At 39.4% G+C, this 18,645-nt stretch overlaps 2 protein-coding genes across 2 annotated transcripts; both read left to right on the top strand.

The window, feature by feature from the left end:
* The first annotated feature begins 920 nt into the window (after positions 1-920).
* On the top strand, positions 921-5,982 carry LOC134620255 (flavin-containing monooxygenase 5-like). The gene is made up of 10 exons (XM_063466320.1): positions 921-1,009; positions 1,435-1,575; positions 2,151-2,339; positions 2,491-2,656; positions 2,874-3,016; positions 3,280-3,476; positions 4,226-4,373; positions 4,459-4,666; positions 4,780-4,852; positions 4,935-5,982. Exons 2-10 carry the CDS (start codon positions 1,444-1,446, stop codon positions 5,347-5,349), a joined length of 1,671 nt encoding a protein of 556 aa, XP_063322390.1. The 5' UTR covers positions 921-1,009; positions 1,435-1,443; the 3' UTR covers positions 5,350-5,982.
* A 5,048-nt stretch (positions 5,983-11,030) lies between these two features.
* Positions 11,031-13,259, top strand: LOC134621271 (flavin-containing monooxygenase 5-like). Its single transcript, XM_063467697.1, has 6 exons — positions 11,031-11,162; positions 11,247-11,435; positions 11,585-11,750; positions 11,966-12,113; positions 12,818-12,969; positions 13,051-13,259. The coding sequence occupies exons 1-6, from the start codon at positions 11,031-11,033 to the stop codon at positions 13,257-13,259; spliced, it is 996 nt and encodes a 331-aa protein (XP_063323767.1).
* Positions 13,260-18,645: the final 5,386 nt, after the last annotated feature.

The following is an 18,645-nucleotide window of genomic DNA, read 5'->3' as shown; positions in this document are numbered from 1 at the left end:
TTGAAGAGGGAATTGATGCTGCTTCACTTTGTCTGGCTGTTTCTGAAATTTAGAGTCATGCATTTCATGGTGGAAAGCTGAACCAGGTCATTTTGAAACAGTCACGTGTGACATTGGACGTTGGACTTTAACAACTTGAAAACAAAACCAAGCTTTTCATTCCAGGACCCTGGGTAGTCAGTCCCACTTTTCCTCTGATACAAAGACATCATATCTCTATCATATAACCTGTTAGGTATAGGGCTTTATGAAAGGTGCCGCTCCTTGACTTTAGCCCACAGAAAACCCTAAAAATGTAACTGTTTCATTTGAGTCCAGAACATTTCGTATCCTTTTTTTTTTTTTTAACACAAAGTCTTTAGACTTACAGAAGTAAACATATATTAGGATGACAGTTTTACAATGAGGCTTACTTCTTTATGCAGAAAAAGATCTTGAGTAAGCTTGTAAATTCACACTGACGTTATACATGGTTGGATTTCTGTAAATAAATAACCAGAACAAACCACTGATCACACCGGTTGGCTGGCAGCGGGATCCGTGCCTTCTAAAGACAAACACAGCATGTACTATCCCCAGATGACTGTTAAATGCAGCATGCAACATGATGTTTTTCATGTTACATGCTTTGGAAATTGAGTGCAAAACACAACAAAAGGAAAAATTCATGAACACAAAATAAAAAATAAATCTGAATGTCCTTTGAAATGTGATTTATTTGTAGTTATTTTATCTTGTTTTCTTCCTCTTTTGTAATAGAATAAATCTCCTTTCGCGCTCTTGCGCCTTGTGAACTATTATTTTTCTCTTTTTATAGGTGTGTTGTGCACATCAGTCCTGCCATGCAGAGGCGTTGTCTGTTTGCTTTTCCCTCGGTCTTATTCTGACGCCACAGTGAATCAAGGGTCAGTATGCTACTTTATAAATTCAGGGGAGCAGCTCTCGCTCCACCCACAGTTGAGTTGCTTGCAGCACGATAAACATTGTTTCTTTCTTCGAGGCATCAAAGGTAGGAAACGAGGATATGCGATCGCAGCTGATGAGTGGTTCCTGGAACAGATTTAAAGCCGATGATTGCAGCTGTCGGAGACTGTTTGTACTGTCCGTGCAGGCTGGAAAAGTTTGGCAACGATTGCACTCTTTATTGTTTCAGGGCGTTGTGTGGCGTTTCAAACGCCTGATAAACTCGTTACCACATATTAACTCACTTTGATTTTTGCCAAGTTTTAAATGTGGCACAGATCCAGTATTAAAGGAAGTGTTTTTCGGCAGTAATGTAAACATAACTAGACAGCCTGCGATTTAACGGGGAAAATGAATGCAACGCTGTTGTTGTTACTCTTGTTTTCTGCACAACTTCCTGCTCTGCGCAGCTCATTGGCTGCAGCTTCTTGTTAACGGTAAACATATTTTGCACTGATGTCTCCTTCGCAGAGCTGCACTATGACCCGTCGTGTGGCAGTGATCGGAGGAGGATCTTCAGGTCTGGCTTGCATAAAGTGCTGTTTGGATGAGGGGCTGGAGCCTGTGTGCTTCGAAAGCAGCGATGACACTGGTGGTCTGTGGAGGTTTAAGGTTGGGTGACGCTATGTGAATCACTTTACTTTTGGTCATGTTTTATCATTTTTCATACATATGAAGTGGATTTTCTTCATTTCGGGGGCACATAGTGCGCACTGAGAATCAGAATATTTCATCCGAAATAAATATTATGCTGAAAATGGTGCGGGCACAATTTTCAAGCTCATATACAACCTTGTGCACTGACTCAGATTTATTGCGTGATAAGTGACAGTGTGCAAGTGTTGAAGCACTGTTTTGAATTAGATATCTTGTTTGCTCAGTGCCAAAACAAGTATTTAGATTTCTTACTTGAGAAAAAGTGATAATCCTTCTCAAGAAGCCTAATACGTAGTTCAAAAGTTTTAGCATTAAATATACTTAAGTTCAATAATTATCAGTAATACAGCAGATCATATTGGGAAATGTAAACTCTAAAATAAATGGTGTGAAAAACAAAGTACAATATTTGCATCATAATATTTATTAGACGCGTAATAACATAGATATAACTAAACTACAAATACAATAAAACTGTACTCAGGCCTCTGACGCTCAATTATCTTTTTTTTTTTTTTTTTTAACTTTAGGAGAATCCAGAGCCAGACAGGGCCAGCATCTACCACTCCGTCATCATCAACACCTCAAAGGAGATGATGTGTTTCAGTGACTTTCCCATCCCTGCACACTTCCCAAACTTCATGCACAACTCCCTCATCATGGACTACTTTCGGCTGTATGCTGACCACTTCCAGCTCACCAAGCACATACGCTTTAATGTAAGAATGCTTTATCATGTCTGAAATAATAAATTGTATCACATAATTAAAAAATAAATAAATCAAATTAAATCCTAATTACTACAACATTAATTTCATAGAAAAAAAACCACTTTGTTCTGTCCCCTGCGCCTGTCTTTCTGTTTTCCAGACCAAAGTCTTGCAGGTGAAGCAGAAATCAGATTTTTCTCATTCAGGCGAGTGGGTTGTTGAAACTGAGAACAAGGATGGCAAGAAAGAGAAACACATTTTTGAAGCTGTGATGATCTGTATTGGACATCACTGCAACCCCAACATGCCTCTTCATGACTTTCCAGGTAACCCTTGGCCTACAAGCCATTACATCTTAGTTACCTCAAGGGGGGAAAAAACTACTGACTCTGCAGTTGTAGCAAGATAAAGAGGGAATTATGTTATTGTTTAAATCAACCCTTGACACTTTCGTGCATCTTCAAATATAGGTCAGAGTCTTTTTATAGCAGAAGTATTGAAACATTGTGTCTACCCACCATAAGTCTGTCTTATTTTCTTCAGGCATTGAAACTTTCACGGGGAAGTATTTCCACAGCAGAGACTACAAGACTCCCGAGGAGTGGAGGAATAAAAAGGTCGTGGTGATTGGAATTGGAAACTCTGGAGGAGACATAGCAGTGGAACTGAGTAGAGTCACCAAGCAGGTTGGAATGAGTTGGTCGCATCATTAGAGAAAAAATGTGTCTGAACTGATTTAGTATTTAACATGTGAAACTTCACGATTCTCACAGTTTTAAAGCTGAATCAAATATAAATACAAGCATGTAAAACCAAACAATGGGCATAATTATTTAACTTGTACATCTTCTTAATGCTTTATTTACATATTAGTAGTTTAAACAGTAAAAATTGACACAATTCAGACAGAACCAACAAGAGAGCTAACTACTCTTTCTTTTCTTCAAAGCTTTACTTGAGCACTCGAAGAGGAGCCTGGGTTCTGAACAGAGTTGGAGACAATGGGGTGCCCCTTGACCTGACTTTTAATAGAATCCTGGATATTCTGAGGAAAATCCTTCCTTTTGATTTTTTCTGTAGTTTGGCAGAGAGCCGGCTCAACCAAAGATTCAATCATGGTCTTTACAATCTAAAGCCAAAGCACAGGTACTGTATTTGTAGCTAGTATAGAATGTAATATAATCTGCCACGTTAGATTTTTCCAAGTGGTTGTTCTAAGACAAAAATGATGGCCTTTTTGTGCTCACCTTTGTCCTCCTGAGCAGTGGCACACACCGGAAGCAGTGTGATGTGTTACTGGCATGCAATATTTTGCTTTTTTAGGTGTATCATGCACCTCTTGAGTTTTGTAACCTGGCCCACAAAGCTGCCACAGTCAAGCTGGATGAGTGGTTTGGCCATTTCAGTGATCTATCAGTGCAGGTTCTCAGAAAGTCCCAGCTTATGCATTTGCAGATGCTTCAGCAGCTGGAAAAGATGAGACTGCATGCAGTCACTTTGCTTCCTGTATTGATTACTGCATATATCATCACTGTTGCCTTTTTTTTTTTCCTGAGCAGTGACACATATTGTTCAGGATACGATCAACTCTGACACATTTTAAGCACCATTATTAATTTTGATGGGGCTGTGATGGCGTCAATGTTGGTGTTATTTTATGCAACAACAGTGCAATGTCCAGTGTAAACAACCAGTTCAAAGTATGAAACTTCTGGCTACAAATGTTGGTCCCAGAACAACAACCCCTTGTCAAAATCAGTGCCTGACAATGCTGACATTTCCTGATATTCATGTTTGCAATTAGATTTTTTTTTTTTTTTTTTTTTTGTATAAATAAAATAATATGAAAAAACTCCTTTCTGAATTTGTTTTGTATTTTTGACTTTTTATTTCAGGCTGTTCAGCCAACATCCCACAGTGAACGATGAGCTTCCCAACCGCATCCTCTCTGGAACTGTTCAGGTGAAACCCAACATCCGCAGATTACAAGGTTCCAGTGTGGAGTTTGATGATGGAAGTGTAGTGGAAGATGTTGACCTGGTGGTAGGTCTGGAATTACCCACTTTTCTTCACCTTCATAGAGAACAGTGAAACTGACTTTTGACTAACATGGACCGCTGTCTTTCAGGTGTTTGCTACAGGATACCGGTTTTCCTTTCCATTCCTGGCTTCACAGGTGGTCTCTGTGTCTAACAACAAAGCATCTCTGTACAAATATGTGTTTCCTCCTGAGCTCGAACGCCCCACTCTGGCTATCATTGGTCTAGTGCAGCCACTGGGAGCCATTATGCCCATCTCTGAGATGCAGGCCAGATGGGCTACACGTGTCTTCAAAGGTAAAAAAATTACTTTTTCTTTAACACAGCTTTTTCTCATCACTCAGCATCTTAGAATTTTTATAGAGTTGTTATTTTTACTACAGTAAACAGCTTTGTCCCCTTTCAAACAGGCTGCATAAAGCTTCCTTCATCAGCTGCCATGCTAAAAGATATTCAGTGCAAGCAGGAGGCCATGGCTCAAAGGTAATGAAGTGGATTTACTCAGCTTTATGGAAACCTACATTTAAGATCTGCATTTTCATATGTTCAACTCAAACTTTTTTAGGTATGTCACCAGTCAGAGACACACCATCCAGGTGGACTACATCAGCTACATGGATGAAATAGCAGAGCTAGTGGGAGTTCAACCCAACATCTCAAGGATGCTGCTGACTGACCCCAGGCTGGGAATGAATGTGCTCTTTGGTCCCTGCACGCCGTACCAGTATCGTCTCAGGGGGCCAGGAAAGTGGGCTGGAGCCCGCCAGGCCATCCTCACTCAGTGGGAGAGAATGGCTCAACCTATGCAGACCAGGCAATGCGATGAGCCCAAACCCAGTAGATCATATAAGTGGCCTCTGCTTCTGTCAGCTGCTGCTGTGGGCTCGGCTGCCTACATTAGCAAGAACAACCTTCCAGCTTTCCTCCAGGATCCCACTGCTTTGCTGGACAGGGTTAAAATGTACCTGCCTACACAATGATGGAAAATTCATAACTCATCAGCTTACTAAGTGAGTGATGCAATTGTATATTAACATCAAAGACCAGCTGATCTTAAATGACTAAAAACTACAGTTCAGTGCATTCATGTGTATTGTTTCAGGTTTCTTGCTTTATACCTTCAGAATTGTGTAACTGGAAAGATCTCCTTTTTCAATTACACAATTTCTGCAGGTTATTTGATTTAACCCATAACAGGATGCTGTGACATAGAATGTAATTTGAACCGATTAAAAAAGAAAAAAAATTGTTTTCCAACAAAAGAAATATACATTAATAGCACTTTAATCCAGATTTGTTTGCAATATAAGAGCATAAACATGGGTAAAAAGAAATTATGCTAGCATAGAATGCCATTGTAGAGGGGTGAACTGTTGTTATCCTTTTTTTTTTAACATCAGCAGTGTTACTCTACATTGACATGCTGCTCTGTTTTCTTTCTTTATATTGATTGAAGTATTGAGATGTTTTTACAACATTACTGATACACAGCACAGATGGTTTACTATTGTTTCTTTCAAATAAAAATAAATCACAGTGTGGTCACATCTTTCACTACATTTTTTAAATGTTGTTTTATCCATTACTCTGTCTCAGTGACTCTAAAGTATGAAAAACATGACCCATAACTATAAATAAAAGTTCAGCACTTGAAACAAATCCATTTTCATGTCTTTTATTACTAAATAAATCTTTTAAACCACAAAGATCTGAGATTTGCTGAAAAAATAAAGATCTCTTTTCTCTGCTTTGACTTGGTATTAATACCAAAGACCAGTGCAAGCACACCTCTGTCTTGATGGTGATTGATTGAGTGATTGATTGATTGATTATGCCATTAATTGTAACTTGCAATGTTATACGTACATGTTACCTGCAGTGAAATAGGACCCCTTCCAACAATACAAACATTATTGGGGTGGCTGTAGCTCAGGAGGTAGAGCGGGTCAGCTGCTGATCAGAAGGTTTGATCCCTGGCTCCCCTAGTTTGCATGCCAAATATCCTTGGGCAAGATACTAACCCCGACTTGCTCTCCGATGCATCCATCGGAGTATGAATGCGTATGAATGATAGTTAGAAAGCACTCGAAGTAGTATAGATAATAGTGCTTGGGTGAATGGGTGTGTGTGGGGTGAATGCGGCGTGTTGAATAGAGTGCTATAGAGTACTCCAGAAGGCTAGAAAAGCGCTATATAAGAATCAGTCCATTCATTGTTTGCAATGATAATGCATGAAGCTTCCGTTTTAAAGCTGAATTGAACTTTCAGTTAACTTTCTAGTGTAGTTTGTTAATGCTTCATTTACATATTAGTAGTCCAAAAAAACTAAATGGCTAACTTCTCTTTCTTCCAAGCTTTACTTGAACACTGAAAGAGGAACCTAAAATAGAATAGAATAGAATATGGAGCAGAGTTGGAAACAATGGGGTGCCCCTTGACCTGACTTTTAATAGGATCTTGGAAGTTCTGAGGAAAATCCTTCCCTTTCATTTTTTTCTGTAGTATGGCAGAGAGCCGGCTCAATCAAACATTCAGTTATGGTCCCATACAACACAATCTAAAGCCAAAGCACAGGTACTGTGTTTGTAGCTAGTCTAGAATGTAATATAATCTGCCACGTTAGATTTTTCCAAGGGGTTGTTCTAAGACAAAAATTATGGCCTTTTTGTGCTCACCTTTGCCCTTCTCATGAACAGTGGCACACACATGAAGTGTGTGTTACAGTTACTGACGTGCAGTGTTTATTGCGCACGTCTTCACTTTTATATTCTGTCACTCACAGCTGGAAAAATCAAGCTGGAGACTCGAGTGTGTGAGTGGCTTGGTCATTTTAGTGATATATAAGTCCAGGTTCTCAGAAGGTCCCAGCTTATGCATATGCAGATGCTTCAGCAGCTGAAAAAGACAAGATTTTTCCGGAGAAAAATTTTCCAGAGTTTTCCAGCCTCTGCATGCAGTCACTTTGCTTCCCTTATTGATTACTTCCTATATCAGCACCTCTGTATCAGCAGAGGGTTTTTTCTGAGAAGTGACGCATATTGTTCAGGATAAGGTCAACTCTGACATGCTTCAAGCACCATTATAAATTTTGATGGGGCTGTGATGGCGTCAATGTTGGTGTGCGTAACAACCAGTGCAATGTCCAGTATGAACAATCAGTTCAAAGTATGAAACTTCTGGCTACAGTGCCTGACAATGTGACATTTTCTGGTATTCATGTTTGTAATTAGATTTTTTGGTATAAATAAAATGAAACAGCAGAGATAAAAGAGCTAAATAGAAACAGCTAACAAGTCAAACTCTGCAGAAATACTCTAAATGAGGAGACAACATAGGAACTGAGAGAAAAGCGTGATCCAGGGAGGGAGGCGGTGAATCTCTACGCAAGTGAGAACTTGCAAAGTCATCACCAATCATCTGAGAAACATCAGAAAGGTGTGCTTATCCAAGTCATGCAAGAATATGTACAAAAAAGTTTGGAAGCTATGTACATGAAAATAGGAATGCAATGAGTTGCAAATATCATAAACCCATAATTCATTATAGAACACTAAAAACATGCCCGTGCTTTTGTAGCCATGCTTTTTTAACATCTATAGTAATACAACATTGTTTTGCAATTTAACATGCAAGCCTTTCCCGAAGAAGACATAATCTGGATGCCAAAGGTTGCTTTAAACCTGTATATATTTTTCAACATTGATGATTCTCAGAAAAGAGCTGTGTTTCTGGATCATGTTCAATTACAGCTTCAGCTTTGCATAATGGAGTTTTAAATTGCATTTCTGCATGGCATAGTCAGCTGCATTCAGGTACAATAATTTCTGGAAGTGTGTCTAAGCCCATGCAGTGATTTCCATAATAGAATCAACAGATTTTTAGATTTTTATTGGCTGATTTTAGTGCAGTGCTGCCTGAAGGCCTGAAGAAGTAGACATCCAGTAATTACTTTTGGTTTTGTCGCCTGTGAGCAGATATTTTTCTGAATCCCCCAGATCTTATATACTATAGATGACTGGATAGTCACAGTCTACAAAATTTTACATCAGGGAACGTCATCCTAAAATTGTTGCACAATTGTGCTCCTCTGCCTATCTTTACCTCTGGGAAACTTTTTATAGTTACGTTTCTGACTTGTTGCCAGTTATCCGAATAACTGGCAACATGTTCCTCCAGATATTTTTCAGTAACACTTACTATTCCAGTATTTTGTTACCACCTCCCAGCACTTCTGTGATGTGGTGCTGCCATCAAATTCAAAATGAGCTAACATTTTTAAGCATTTGATGTTTTTCCTGTTCTGTTGTGAATAAAATGTGGGTTAGGGGATTTGCAGATTATTGTTTTTTGTTTTCTATTTACAATTTACTCAGAAACCTAACTTTTTCAGAATTGTTTTGTACTGAGTGAATCACTGAAAAGCAAAGTACCATTTTAGAAAACCATTTAAATCCTTTTAAGATGAAACTCAGTGTATTTTCAAACTTAACTGTGCTTTTCTTTTTAACGCCAGGTTTTATATAATGGTAATTTTTGCTTTTCAGGGTCACAGACATGCAAAACATAACATACTGAGGATTTGTTTGCTTTTCCTTCAGTCCTGTAGTCAAATAACTGACCCTCCTGTGAAGCAAGGGTTAACGCTTCACATAATAATTTCCCCTAGGGCTCAATAAAGTATTCTGATTCTGATTCTGATAAAAATGACACCAATTAATATTATTGTTCATTTTTAGTTCTGAACTGTACATTTAGGTGTTCTCATCTGTTTATGATTGCTTCATTTTGTTGTGGGATATGGCGAATGTAGCAGTTTATATATGTTTAAAGAAAGTTTCTGAGTCTGGGTGTTTCACAGAGTATTGAGGATTGAAATGAAGCAGCAAAAGTCAAGAACAATATATATTTAAGCCAAAAACATAAAACAAACTGTAGAAATCAAAGGCAAGGCAACAGAAGAGTAGGTTAACAGACACTTACAGTGACCAAAGAAACAACAGAACTATATATACTCACACAGTGAAGGCTAATGGGGAAACAATAGGCAAGTCCACACAATCAACGCAATCAAAGGAGAGGAAGTAAAACTATAAACAAGGCACAGAAAAAAAACAAGTAACTAGCAAACTAAACCAGGAAATAAGTAACAATGACCAAAGAGGGAAACTTAGACACAAATGTAAAGTCAACATGAGGAAAACACAGAAGGAAAAAAACACATTATTGTGTATAGAAACTCAGATATACACAATAATGGGAAATAAGATCTTAAGATTCAAAATACTAAGGATATACATGAAGAACAAAAATGTGAACAATAAGTTGAACTATAAATCAAATAAAAACTATTTAATAGTAATAATTAATAATAGAATTATTAATAATAATTATTATTATTATCAATCCTGCATTGGCAGACGGAGGTGGGTGTTTCCATCTTTAAGAAGGGGGACCGGAGGGTGTGTTCCAACTATAGGGGGATCAAACTCCTCAACCTCCCTGGGAAAGTCTGTGCCAGGATGCTGGAAAGGAGAGTCCATCCACTGGTCGAACCTCGGATACAGAAGCAACAATATGTTGTTGTTTTTTTCTGGTTGTGGAACACTGGACCAGCTCTTTTACCTCTCAATGATACTTCAGTGCTACTTGGGAGTTTGCCCAACCAGTCTACTCTACATGTGTTTTGTGGACTTGGAGAAGGCATTTGAGCATGTCCTGTTGGAGGTGCATTGGGAGTATGGGGTATCTGGCCCATTGGTATGGGCCATTCAATCCTTATCCAACTGTTGCAAGAGCTTGGTCCGCATAGCCGGCAATAAGTCGGATTCATTTCGGCTGGGTGACCGAACCGATTCTGTTCGTAATTTTTATGTACAGAATTTCTAGGTGTAGCCAAGTGGTGGAAGGCTTTCACTTGGGTGGTCTCAGAATCTCTCTTGCTTTCGCAGATGATGTGGTTCTTTTGGCTTCGTCAAGTGACAGCCTCCAGTTTGCACTAGAACAGTTCACAGCCATCTGGGAGGGGCTCAGAGAACAGCCGCTGCTCCTCCAAATCAAAAGGAGCCAGTTGAGGTGGTTCAAGTATCTGACAAGGATGCCTCCTGGGCGCCTCCTGGGCGCCTCCTGGGTGAGGTGTTTCGGGCATGTCCCACTGGGAAGCAGACCCAGGACATGCTGGAGAGATTATATATCTTGGCTGGCCTGGGGACACCTTGGCGTTTCCACAGATAAGTTGGAGGAGGTGGCCATGTGTTCTGCCTGCTTGCCTACCTGCTTAGTTCCATGTGTATTCCCAGTTTAGTTAGTTTTGTATTTCTGGTGTTCAGCAATAAAGGTGCCTTTTGAGTTCTTTTGAGTTGGTCTTATCACCTGACTAAATGTTGAGTCACAATACTCCCAAGAGCATTTTGTTGAAGAATGTTGTCTTGCAACATTAAATTACCTGGAAACGTCAAATCCATAGCCAGAGTGGACTACAGCTATGGCCAAAACAAGCGTTACGTTTGGCAGTGATAGCTCTTCCAAGCAAACACTGGTAAATATCGTTTATGAAAAGAAATAGAGGCTAACTTCCTGTTGTATACAGCTCCATGGATGCAATTTCCTATTTTAGCGTAAAATATTTTGGACTGATCTGATTCACTCTTCACAGAGCTGAAGAATGACACATCGTGTAGCAATTGTTGGAGGAGGGGCTTCAGGTCTGGCCTCTATTAAGTGCTGTCTGGATGAGGGGCTGGAGCCTGTCTGCTTTGAAAGCAGCAATGACATTGGTGGTCTGTGGAGGTTTAAGGTGGGTTAGACAACATACAGATCAGACTTTGTTTTGCTCTGAGAGATGAGATTTGTTTCTCTCTATTCGTGGCTTTCTCTGCAGGAGAATCCAGAGCCAGACAGGGCCAGCATCTACCACTCTGTCAAAATCAACTCTTCCAAGGAGATGATGCGTTTCAGTGATTTTCCCATCCCTGCACACTTCCCAAACTTCATGCACAACTCCCTCATCATGGACTACTTTCGGCTGTATGCTGGCCACTTCCAGCTCACCAAGCACATACGCTTTAATGTAAGAATGCTTTATGATGTCTGAAATGGTCAATTGTAGCACATAATTAAAAAATAAATAAATAAAATTAAATCCTAATTACTACAACATTAATTTCATAGAAAAAAACACTTTGTTCTGTCCCCTGCGTCTGTCTTTCTGTTTTCCAGACCAAAGTCTTGCAGGTGAAGCAGAAATCAGATTTTTCTCATTCAGGCGAGTGGGTTGTTGAAACTGAGAACAAGGATGGCAAGAAAGAGAAACACATTTTTGAAGCTGTGATGATCTGTATTGGACATCACTGCTACCCCAACATGCCTCTTCATGACTTTCCAGGTAACCCTTGGCCTACAAGCCATTACATCTTAGTTACCTCAAGGGGGGTAAACTACTGAATCTGCAGTTGTAGCAAGATAAAGAGGGAATTGTGTTATTGTTTAAATCAACCCTTGACACTTTCGTGTATCTTCAAAAATAGGTCAGAGTCTTTTTATAGCAGAAGTATTGAAACATTGTGTCTACCCACCATAAGTCTGTCTTATTTTCTTCAGGCATTGAAACTTTCACGGGGAAGTATTTCCACAGCAGAGACTACAAGACTCCCGAGGAGTGGAGGAATAAAAAGGTCATGGTGATTGAAATTGGAAACTCTGGAGGAGACATAGCAGTGGAACTGAGTAGAGTCACCAAGCAGGTTGGACTGAGATGAATTGATTCCTCATTTAACATTTTTTTTAAATAATAATAATTTAACCCAAAATGCATTCAGTTAAATTCAATTCCGATATTTTTGGGCCTGAATCCATACCACCAAAACATACACCTTATAAATGCATGATTTACCTGTTAGTCCAGGGGTGGCCAACTCCAGGCCTCGAGAGCCGCTGTCCTGCAGGTTTCAGATATCTCACTGGGTCAACACACCTGAATCAAATGATTAGTTCATTATCAGGCCTCTGGAGAACTTCAAGACATGTTGAGGAGGTAATTTAGCAATTATATCAGCTGTGATGGACCAAGGACACATCTAAAACCTGCAGGACACCGGCTCTCGAGGCCCGGAGTTGGCCACCCCTGTGTTAGTCGTTCAGACACTATCAATATGATGTGAATTACATTTTTTTTTAAATATACCAAGAACCAGAGCAAGGCTGACAATGACCAATTTCATCCTAGGTATTGTGTTAATATCTACAACTGCACTTTATATTTGTAATACAGTAGGTAGACTCCCTTGAATCTTGTGTTGGGTAAATCTTTATTACTATTTTGATGACTTTATTGCATTTCTTCCTATCAGATATTTTGGCCAAAAACTTGGCCTCATGATTGCATGACTGTAAAGCCAGTAAATAAATTTTTTTCATCATATCACTAGGGAAACATTTAACTTTCCATTTCAGGGTGTTCAGCCAATATCCAACATTAAATAATGAGCTTCCCAACCACATCCTCTCTGGAACTGTTCAGGTCAAACCCAATATCCGCAGATTTCAAGGTTCCAGTGTGGAGTTTGATGATGGCAGTGTAGTGGAAGATGTTGACCTGGTGGTAGGTCTGGAATTACCCACTTTTCTTCACCTTCATAGAGAACAGTAAAACTGACTTTTGACTAACATGGACCGCTGTCTTTCAGGTGTTACCGGTTACCGGTTTTCCTTTCCATTCCTGGCTTCACAGGTGGTCTCAGTGTCTAACAACAAAGCATCTCTGTACAAATATGTGTTTCCTCCTGAGCTCGAACACCCCACGCTGGCTATCATTGGTCTAGTGCAGCCATTGGGATCTATTATGCCCATCTCCGAGTTGCAGGCCAGGTGGGCTACACGTGTCTTTAAAGGTTAGAGTTTAATTTAAAATACTTTTTTTTAGGCATTTACAGGTTTTCATTATTACTAAAGTAAACTGTTGTGTTCTTTAACTGGCTGCATAAATCTTCCTTCTGTAGTTGTTATGCTAAAAGATATTCAGTGTAAGCAGGCAGTCATGGCTCAAAGGTAATAAAGTAGATTTACTTGATTTTGTGGTTGCTTAAATATATAGGATCTGTAACACGCCACTTTTTGTTCTGCACATGTTCAACCTAAATGTCATTTTCAGGTATGTCACCAGTCAGAGACACACAATCCACGTGGACTCTGTTAGTTACATGGATGAAATAGCAGAGCTAGTGGGAGTTCAACCCAACATCCCAAGGATGCTGCTGACTGACCCCAGGCTGGGAATGAATGTGCTCTTTGGTCCCTGCACGCCGTACCAGTATCATCTCAGGGGGCCAGGAAAGTGGGCTGGAGCCCGCCAGGCCATCCTCACTCAGTGGGAGAGAGTGACTCAACCCCTGCAGACCAGACCATGTGATGAGCTCAAACCCAGGAAATCATATAAGTGGCCTCTGCTTCTGTCAGCTGCTGCTTTGTCCTTCACTGTCTACGTTAAGAGGAACAACCTTCCAGCTTTCCTACAGGACCCCGCTAGTTTGCTGGACAGGGTTAAAATCTACCTGCCTACACAGTAATGCAAAATGTATAACTGAACAGAAATAAAAGATCTGATTAGTCTTTTAATAGTTTAATAGTTGGTAATGCTTTTACAAAAAATAACATGAGCATTGGAAATGGACTAATTACTCAAATATATTAGTGAGTGGTGCAATGATTTAATTACTTCAAAGGCCAACTACAATATGTGTCACAATCTGCAGAGGCAGACCGCATGAATTGTTTTTGTGAGGACCGAAAAGCAGACCACAGACAGATGGAAACTGGAATTTAACTGAAAGTGTGCCATTTATTAAGGCAGATATACCAAACAGGGAGAAACATAAATAAAAAAAACTAAACACAGGATCGCCTGAACTGGGGAAACTAAGAAAATAAGACAAAAACTGGAATACTAGAAAAACCTGGGGAAACCTTGGAAACACGGGAGGAAGCACGGAAGAGCCATGGGGGGAAAACACACACGTCGGCAAAGGTCAGGGGAAAACTCACACAATATATACAGACAGGAGGTGATCAGTTGAATACATGGGGAACACACACCTGGTATGAGACACAAAGGGAAACATGTAAACAAGAGGAGGAGATGAAAACAGAGGGAGAGAGAAGGAGCGGGAACGAGATAGAGAAGGGATACAAGGGTGAGGGAGAGACAGGCTGGGGAGACATGGGCAAACATTACAGACAGGGGAGGCATGAAATAAATGCAAAGAAGGGAAGATGGGAACTAAATGGGGAAAACCCAGACATGAGCGTCACACACACGCATATAAACAGAGACACAGAGAGAGGGGCACATAGGACAAAGACTCAAGGGAACCTAATAAACAAGGAACTAAACTGATGATAAGTGAACTCAGAGACGTAATAAGAATGAACTCAGAACTAACCAGTTAAATGAAAATAATCATAATAATGCATAACAGATATAAAAACACAAGAAAACTCATCAAATGACCCAGAACCATGATAATATGATTGTTTCTGTATCATCTTAGCATTATTCAGTTGAACGGATGCCTCGTTCAGGAGTGTCATTATGCCTTTCTGTGCCCTCTGGCTAGAGTTTCAAAAATTCTATTTAAATGACTAATTATAGTTTTTTAACATTTATTATGAATTTCTTTGAGTCTGAACAGTTAAAAAAAATATTAAAACATTTTCATGTAAAGGAGTACTGTACACCTCTTTGTTCCTTTCTGTAGTTTACATTATTGTTTCACTTTTGTATTGAGTGATATAAAATACTTCTCGACTCTCAGGCACCATTTTGGCTGAGAGGTTCTGTAGAGCTTGTGAGAAGAAAACAGCTCGAAGTAAGTGTAAGGTTAATATGATCATTGTAGACAATATTTTTTCTAAGTGTCCTATAATGTCAGGACTTAAAATTGTAGAATTGCACATGGTCAATTTATGCTCAGATCAGGAAGTAAATAAAAAACTTTTTCTAATAAAAAATAAAACAGCCTCAACATTCCCCATAAAGGCTAGCGTATTTGGGTTTTTTGTGTGGTCTTTTCGTGTGGTTTACACTGTGTTAAAGGTTCATGCCTGCTATTCATTTGGCTTTTCTATTAATCAGGTTGTCTTAAAAAGTTTGGACACTTTTTTATTTGTGTGTGTGTGTGTGTGTGTGTGTGTGTGTGTGTGTGTGTGTGTGTGTGTGTGTGTGTGTGTGTGTGTGTGTGTGTGTGTGTGTGTGTGTGTGTGACATTTAATACATGCACATGCCAACTGAGTCAATTTTTCAGTACATTGCACACTGGAACTGATGCATAATTTGCATAATGTATAATTTATCCCAAAGGAGTTTTGTGTACTCATAATATCTCTTTCTCCGCAAATCTGATCTAAAAGAGTCAGCAGATTTCTGAGGTATATAGTTACCCTATGGCATTTATTTTACTGACTTTGCATTTGACTGGACTTTGATCTTCTCTGTTATATCAGCTACATGAACGAGATAACAAAATTCCTGAATGAACCCAGGTTGCCACTCAGTGTTGCACAATCCCTGTATTCTATAAGAGCATTTGCAGTGTCCAGCTCATCAACCTATGCAAAGCAGACCTAAAGGTGGGTTCTGTTAGCTTGTTAAATGTTGTTAGATTGTTGTTATAGCAAGAAGGCATAAGGGAACAAGGGATGAGAAAAGGGTGCTGTTACATGAAGTAGATGTGGGGCCTATTTTAAGGCCTTTAAGTTGCTTGAAGACCTTCAAGCAACTTAAAGAAGTCCAAACACTTTTCTTTCCAAGCTCCTTAGACTAAGATTAACTGGATGACTGAGAACCTTCACAGACACGTGGGGCCTATGTTATATTCTGTACCCAACATCTAGACTAAAAGTGAAACAACAGGGGAAACCAGGCAAAAACAAACTGATCTACAGCATGAAAACAGTGATCAGCTGTTTCTTTCTGGAAAAGGAGACTAGAGGCCAAGATCAAGGTAGCACACAGGGAAGTTCGCCAACTATCAGAGCTGCAGAAAAGTGTAATGAAGAAAGGGTAGTACAACAAGGAAAGCCTAAGAAATACAGCAAGCTATCCATACCTGAGACTTGACATAACCCATAACAACAGTGCTCAGTGGCTATAGTGGATCTAAGAGCAGACCATAGCAACCTCCCTGAACAGCTCCAGTAAGCATCACAGTGGCAGACATCCAAGAAAGGGTCTCCTTAGCCTCCTTAGGCTACGGATACCAACTGGGGAATGGAGCAATTGTCAGCCCCCTAATCAAGAGTGAACGAGACATTGATTCGCTGATCCACACCATCAGGATCTACAGGATGTCATTCGGACTCAAGAAGCGTAGTCGGATGGTAACAAAGAGAAGGAAGGTAGTCAGAACTCTGTCTGTGTGTGTGTGTGTGTGTGTGTGTGTGTGTGTGTGTGTGTGTGTGTGTGTGTGTGTGTGTGTGTGTGTGTGTTGCAAAGGTCTTGAGGGAGCTCGTTGGTTGATTTTTTGACATGTTCAATACTTTTTCCCTGTTTCATTTCACATTGTTGCACATAATGTGTGGACTGGATAGGTTGATACTGACATCTGGTGAGGATTCCATGTCAATGGCAACTTCGCGCAAGTAAATTTAATTAGAAAATTGTTGATGTCTTCAATACCCAACAGCTCGCACATGCACCATCCTCTTGTAACTCACCTAAATCCTCTAATACAGGGGTTTCCAACTCCAGTCCTCAAGAGCTACTGTCCTGCAGCTTTTAGAGGCATCATTACTCCTACACAGCTGAATCAAATGATTGAATTACCTCTTCAGCATGCTATCAAGTTTGGCAAAGACCTGGTAACAAGCCATTCATTTGATTCAGGCATTCCGGAGCAAGGATGCATCTAAAAGCTGCAGGACAGTAGCTCTTGGGTACTGGAGACCTCTGCTCGAGTCCATACATGAATTGCACACACCAAGTACTTTTCTAAATTTATTACCTTTACCCCCTGGGCAGTTCTTATTACATAACTCCATATCAAGGCTGAATCATGGACTGGTAATGTAGCCTAAATGAATCAGTAATGCCACCTAATGGTGCTTTGGGTATTTGCGTGATGTTTTGCTTCAAAAAGCCACATGAAACTACATTATGTTTTTCGTATTGTCCTTTGTGTCTCACTGCATCACACTGGAAGCCACATGGAAGCATGTGATTATGAATCTCCCTCTTGCAGCCAAATCAGTAACTATGATGAACTAAGATTGCTTTTTAAGGATGGCATAGTACCATTGTGTCATGCAATTGTCATTTAAAGCAGGATAAAAAAAAAGTGAGTAAGTAAAAAAATAAATAATAATAATAATTTGATGTTTGTGAGAGTGAAACGAGAATTCTAACCCAAAAGGTAGTTTGTCACTGTGTTTGTTATTCTATAAAATGCTATAAAAGTTTACAAAATAATTTTTTTGTCTTTTTTTTAGTTCGGTAATATGTAATCGTTGTGTTTTAAAACAAACCTTTTGTTTGTTTGTTTGTTTTTATTAATAAATCAGATAGATAGATAGATAGATAGATAGATATTGATTTATTTATTTTTTTTACTGTACATACGAAGTTATCCGCCGTTCACGAGCCGCCGCTAAACACCCCAGAAGAAGCTTCGTCCACGCGTGATTTCTTAACATTTGGGTTGCCAGATTTAGAGATAACAAGATATGGAGGAAAATACGTGAAGGAAAATTCACGTATTTGACGCTAGAGATTGCTCATTTGTCTTTTGAGTGAGTTCGCCATGAACTGGCGGTGTATAAATAACACTGAAATGAACTGAACTGAAATGATAACATGCTAACTTAAAAATGCAACGTCTGGCTTTACTTACAGAAGTCCAAATGAATTTATTGTAAACCAAAAGATGCCATTCAAGTAATGAAAGCACCACACCTTGACTTCCATGGCACAATATCGCACTTGACTCTAGTTTCTGAAGGTAAGTGTCTGACAAATGGACAGTGAATACTAAACTGGAATTCTTTAAACATTCCAGATAGTTGTGGGGTATTTATTTATTTATTTATTTAAATTTATTTAAAATGCGACTTTTATAGCTTTAGATGTCTCACTTGGGTCGTTCAGCTGTTTGGCTGTAATTTAACTTCCTTCATTGTGACGTAATTGACAGCCTCTAGCAGCATTAATGAGTTACAAAAGACATCAGTAAAACTTAAAAAAAAAATTCAGATGATACATAAGTGTGGTTGTAAATATTTTTCTTAATATA

Source organism: Pelmatolapia mariae, linkage group LG23, assembly GCF_036321145.2.
Source record: "Pelmatolapia mariae isolate MD_Pm_ZW linkage group LG23, Pm_UMD_F_2, whole genome shotgun sequence".
Taxonomy (NCBI): Eukaryota; Metazoa; Chordata; class Actinopteri; order Cichliformes; family Cichlidae; genus Pelmatolapia; species Pelmatolapia mariae.
This window is presented reverse-complemented; position numbering and strand designations above follow the sequence as displayed.

Bases quoted from the DNA above. Each gene is read 5' to 3' on its own strand.
- LOC134620255 (XM_063466320.1), top strand. From the start codon at position 1,444: ATGACCCGTCGTGTGGCAGTGATCGGAGGAGGATCTTCAGGTCTGGCT. The intron at 3,477-4,225 runs GTACTGTATTTG...TTTTTATTTCAG, and splicing joins AATCTAAAGCCAAAGCACAG to GCTGTTCAGCCAACATCCCA. The intron at 4,853-4,934 runs GTAATGAAGTGG...AAACTTTTTTAG, and splicing joins CAGGAGGCCATGGCTCAAAG to GTATGTCACCAGTCAGAGAC.
- LOC134621271 (XM_063467697.1), top strand. From the start codon at position 11,031: ATGACACATCGTGTAGCAATTGTTGGAGGAGGGGCTTCAGGTCTGGCC. The intron at 11,163-11,246 runs GTGGGTTAGACA...CTTTCTCTGCAG, and splicing joins GTGGTCTGTGGAGGTTTAAG to GAGAATCCAGAGCCAGACAG. The intron at 11,751-11,965 runs GTAACCCTTGGC...TATTTTCTTCAG, and splicing joins GCCTCTTCATGACTTTCCAG to GCATTGAAACTTTCACGGGG.